The 5446-nt window shown below is 44.5% G+C and overlaps 1 protein-coding gene across 1 annotated transcript; it reads right to left on the bottom strand.

The window, feature by feature from the left end:
* Window positions 1-1661: 1661 nt before the first annotated feature.
* LOC119360604 lies at window positions 1662-3798 on the bottom strand. The gene is made up of 3 exons (XM_037626167.1): window positions 3118-3798; window positions 2360-2509; window positions 1662-2193 (listed from the first exon to the last, which is right to left on the bottom strand). The coding sequence occupies exons 1-3, from the start codon at window positions 3796-3798 to the stop codon at window positions 1774-1776; spliced, it is 1251 nt and encodes a 416-aa protein (XP_037482064.1). The 3' UTR covers window positions 1662-1773.
* Window positions 3799-5446: the final 1648 nt, after the last annotated feature.

Raw genomic sequence — 5446 nt, forward strand, 5'->3', positions numbered from 1 at the left:
CATTTTACACATTAGATCCCACATAAGACGGCGCAAGTGTGTACGAGGCTCTCCATAAACAGAAGTGCATCTCCACTTTATTCCAGAGGGCATATTACAAATGAATACATCAATAATTCTCTCGCCTAGCTTAAAGAGCTCAACATCGACACTTTCATCCCAGAACAAAGCTAGGCCACCCCCTTTACCTTCTTCTATATAGGAGACTACATTACGGAGGCCTAGCCTCCATCTAAGACCTTCTACAAACCTTTTATTTTGATGAGTTTCAGAAAGAAACAAAACTTTTGGATGCTGAGCATGCACAAGCCTCACCAATTCTTGAACTTTCCGGGGTCGGCCCAAGCCCCGGCAGTTCCAACAAAGTATCATCATGGCTCCTAACAGGCACGCTCATCCACGCCTGTCAGTTGACCAGCGGCCCCATGGCTGGTTGCCTCCGATTTCTAGGCGTCCCCCTTCTTGGTCTCCTCCTCCAGCGACACCGAAGGTGATCCTTTGCTCTTCTTGCTGCTATCAAAACTGAACTTTGGTAGGTTGTTCTCATCATCCAGAACCATTGGAGCTCGGTCCTCTCCGATGTGCTTACCAAGAACTTGATTCTTCCGGCGGTATACGCAGGCAGCGCTGTTGGTGTCATCTGGACCGTACAACTCACGGCAAATAGAGCTGTCACTCCTGCCATATTCGCAGATCGGGGAGTAGGCCACCGCTGCCTGCACTAGCCCATCAGTAGCACCCCAAGCAGATGGATGCATCACCACTTGCTGAATTGCAGCGACCCCCATCACCTCATTTGCTGGTGTGGTCACTACAAGGCCATCAACACCCCCTGGATGAACGGGGGCATCAGAAGGCTTGTTGGCTTCACGACCAGCAGCAAGGCCAGCAGTATGCTTGGCCACTCCGGCCCTGATAGCTGCAGCCAGTCGTCCCAGCCCTGGGTTCCTTTTGGCCGCCTAGAAGAGGGGCTTCCCACGCCCATTGCTGCTAGCCCTGGAGTGTTCAGAACAGGCACGCTGATTCCAGACTGTCTTCGACTTTACTTGCTGTTCTGGATTCACCTACACAGGAATGTTAGCTATCCCGTGTACTCTGTCCACTACAACCTCTTCATTGGCCTTGAGGTTCTCCACAGTAGCAACCACCCCTTTCACGACAGCCTTGATCATGGGGTCCGTTGTCGTCCGCTCATCATTGTCGGTGGCCATCAGATTGGTGCCCAACTTTTCTGTCTCCCCTGTTTTCTTCCCGTTTCTATCTTCTGCATTGATCACAAGAGCCTGGGAAGGGAGCCTATCAAACTGGAGGTTGCGCTTGGCACTGCTCACCTCCCCTGGCATATAGAAGCTCATGTGCTCGAACATCTTGTATGGCGAGGCACACTGCTCCGTAGAGAACCGCCCTATCTTCTCCTCTTCTTTTATCAGACATGATTTCTCTGTGTGCCCAATGATGCCACAATAAAAACAAAAATGGGGAACGCGCTCATACTTTACAGGGCATCTTTTAGCATCTTTTCCGTCCTTGCCTTCAATCTTTATCCACCTCCTGAGCGGTTCAACCACCTTGTGCTCGATCCTTGTGTTCTCCTTTTCTAAGTACTCTCATCAACATTTATACACCTTCGGTATTTTTTTATATAAATGGACGCTAAAGATTTTGACAAAATTGATAGAGAGAAATAATAAAGGATACAAAGGGAATTACTCTCCTACGATTCTGTAAGTTCAAAATATAATAAAACTGGCATGATCTCTTGTACTCTGCTTGCTAATAAATACATGACCAGGTGGCTCGAGAGGGGTGTGTCGAACCACCACGGAAAATTATCTGTGCTGAGGACTGGACGATCTCTCTAAGTTGCTTGACTATTGCCTCTTGTGTATCCCTGTCCCTTGGAAAGAAGCCCCCTACAGGAGGAGGTATAGGGATCATTGCATCACAGCCCTTGCATGGATATTGACCATCTGTCAGAAGAACCGTCTTCAGATCTGGAGCTCGACCCATCACGGTACTTGCAAATAACAAGTGATGCTTCAGTAGGGGCCTAAAACCACCAAACTGAAACTCTTTCAATTGCCACTTCTGACAGCTCGTGAACCCAGGAATCTTCCATGAAGGTTCCACTCTCTGAGCACTAAAACATCTTATTCTTGCTTCATCACCCTCCAGGCATGGATGTTCAAACATCTGCATTCAACCACCAATACAAAAATTACAAGGGGTTATGGTAGGATGTTCAAACATCTGCATTCAACCACAGATGTACAATCATAAAGAGACTACGATGGTGTTTTTAGTCAGATAGACCTGTATACATTCCAACTAAAAGTTTAAAAGAATTGAGTAGAAGTACCTCAACATCAAATGTCTCAACAGATGGAGTAGCTTCGATGAGATTTAATGTCCGTAACAGATCAAATTTTATAAAGATACCATGAATAAACAACTTTCTTAGCTTGTTGAATGCAGTGCAGAGTTGTTTTCTTTCTGGTTGCATCCAGATCTGATGAACAAAACAAATAAAGAAAAAGATAAGTATACAATAATTGTGCATCTGTATATGTTATAAAGGCAAGTTATGCATGCAACATGTTAGCCATTTGCCAAGTAATGGGATGCTTCCAGGCAATTATAAATCTCTACTACATACTTAATTAAAGAAGAATAATGTTCCTCTTTCATACAACCTTGAGTTCCCCCTCCGTCTCTTCGCTCTGATCTTTTTCCTCGTATATATGGTCTTTTCTCCGGTTTTCCTTGAAAACCGTCTTAACTGTCCCACCTTTTATTGACTTACCAAGTAGAAATATGTCTTCTTTGGTAAACCAATAAATTCTTACCAAATAAAATCCTAAAATTTATTTAGGTAGGTAAATCACAGGCAAGATTTGATAAAACATTTACTTACACAATCACATTAATATGGGTTCACAACAACATACTATAATATTTATATCCCACTGCAACGCACCGACAATTATCTACTTATAAATAAAAGCAAATTACTTGGTCAAGGATGAACCAGCAAAGCTAAAACAATCCTAGTGATGGTCCAACATGAAGTTCATACTAATGCATAAACACAATATAATAGATATCTGCTAAAATTACCTTTTCTCCTCGAAAGTTTAAGGTCATAGTGTGTATGTTTGTGGTACCATCTAGAACCTGGCTTAAACTAAAGTCTTGGTGACAGAGAGTTGCATCACATTTGAGGTACAATTCCTTGAGTGACGGGACAGAACCAAAACACAAGGGGGCCTCGTGAAACAACCAAGCCTGCCAACGGACCCGCTCTAGTTTTGGAAGGCAGAGCAGCTCAGCTCTTTTCAATGAGGACAAGTAGACTTCTAGAACTCTGAGATTCGAATGTGGCGCATTGATCTTCCATACAGATAAGTCCCCAGTGTCACAGTGGTCCAGACGAAGGTGCAGCAATTGCTTGCAACAATCAAACAGGAGGTGATTCATGTCGCGTTCGGCGAAGCGAACATTATGTAGATGGAGCCTTGTGAGGCAGCGAAGAACACTAGGGTACTCACTGAAAAATCCATCCACATCCCGAGCTTGCCGTAACATAACCTCGTTTTTGGAGTCCTTGACCTCCATCTCAGTTAAAATGGCGAGTTCCAAATCTTTTAGCATCTTGCAGTCAATGGCATTGCTAACTAGCAGGCCAATGTCACGCGAGTAGTTGCCCATGAGATAAAGCTTGAGGCATAGTGTTGAGATGGTGTGTTCCCTGCGGGGCTGAGCCAAGAAGCTGCTAGTGGCTCTTGTCAGAGACGCCATTGCTTGATCAGTGTGTGCAGCCCCTGTAGATGGGGCACTAAGGAAGTCAGTGACATTAAGTTTGAGATCAGGAAGTAACCACGGCAAGTTTCTCCACCGCGTTGACAGCACGCTAGTCCTTGCTGCCATGTCAAGGTCGACTCTCCCCAAGATAGAGATTAAAATGTCGTCGCTCAACGCGCTGAGCCTATCTTCCTCGCCTTTCTGCAACAAGAATATATATCATCCATGGATACAGTCAGGTCAACATGCAAAGAATAGAAGGTTCTAAGCATAAGTAATCGTTGCATCATCTTTAGCAAGAACACTGCACTTTTGTGATGTGTAAGATCATTTATTTGGAACTTCAGAATATAGGACATATGAACCGTAGGCAGAGCAGCTAGCAAAGAAGAACTTACATGGCGGCGCGCACTATCTAACTCCATGGATAATAACCTCCGAGTCCAGGGAGCCCTGAACATCGCGCTCATCTTTTATTTCGGGAGCTCTGATCTCTATTTATTCAGAGAGGACGAGACGATGGCGATGCTCTAAACCGGTCCGACCAGAATCTGAAGTAGAGAATTTTCAACTTTCATTAGATGAAACCGAATAATAAGGGCCTGTTTGGTTCCAAATAAGTCACCAACTTATATATCGAAAAGTGAAAAAAGTGACTTATTTTGCCAAACAGACCCGACTTATAAGTCACCCCAACTTATAAGTCATAAGTTGCTCCACCCCAACTTAAAATTTATAAGTCACCCTTTTTTGCGTGGGTCCCATCACATGCATGATATAGATTGGTGTGGGAAGATGTGTCAGGTGACTTATAAGTCTGGTGACAACCAAACAGGTGTAACTTATAAGTCACTAGTTTTAAGTCTATTGGAACCAAACATGCCCTAACCTCCTCTGAGTCCAGTATGCTTTCCAAAGCGCTCGTTTGTATTTATTCAGACACAAGAGGAGACAAAAGTCAAGGATCCCCGACTTCTCTTTCTGTCTGAGATGAAACCAAATCGTACAGACAACAGTGATTTATGCTGCGAAAAGGTGCCACAGCACCCGGGAGCCCCGACTCCCGCTTATCTAGTCCGTTCGGCCCTTTCAAGATTCGTGCGGTGGTCTGCAGTGTCAGGTTACTTAACCAGGCAAACAGTGGCGCTACAACGGCACTCCTAGGCTGCAGCAGGCAGGGGTACTAGTACAGTGGCGTATGCCAGAGGGTCAGACGATTAGACATGGGATGCTTGACAGGCCCTGCGCTGCATGCTTGCATAGTGATGAGAGTAGTATATCATATGAACTCGGTCACCTAATGTTACTAGCTCGTAAAAGAAAATTGTTACTCACATCTATTCCTGTATGAAGATCATAGGGCTAGTCTGGGAAAGTAAGTACTCCCTCCGTTCCAAAATATAGCGCGTCCTCGGTTTTCGTGCTTCAACTTTGACCATTAATTTAATTAACAAGACCGATTGCGGCGGGCGAAAAAATTATACCAATGAATTCGTATTCAAAAAAAGTTTTTAATTATATAATTTTTGATCCCGCCGCAATCGGTCTCGTGGGTTAAATTTATGGTCAAAGTTGAACCTCGAAAAGCGTGGGCGCGCTATATTTTAGAACGGAGGAAGTATAAGAGTAGGGCACGGTCAGCTTT

Source organism: Triticum dicoccoides, chromosome 2B (assembly GCF_002162155.2).
Source record: "Triticum dicoccoides isolate Atlit2015 ecotype Zavitan chromosome 2B, WEW_v2.0, whole genome shotgun sequence".
In the NCBI taxonomy this organism is placed as follows: domain Eukaryota; kingdom Viridiplantae; phylum Streptophyta; class Magnoliopsida; order Poales; family Poaceae; genus Triticum; species Triticum dicoccoides.

Coding starts and splice junctions, on each gene's coding strand:
- LOC119360604 (XM_037626167.1), bottom strand. CDS start 3,798: ATGGCGTCTCTGACAAGAGCCACTAGCAGCTTCTTGGCTCAGCCCCGC. Junction 2,510..3,117: donor TAAACTTTCGAGGAGAAAAG/GTAATTTTAGCA, acceptor TTTGTTCATCAG/ATCTGGATGCAACCAGAAAG. Junction 2,194..2,359: donor TTGAGACATTTGATGTTGAG/GTACTTCTACTC, acceptor GGTTGAATGCAG/ATGTTTGAACATCCATGCCT.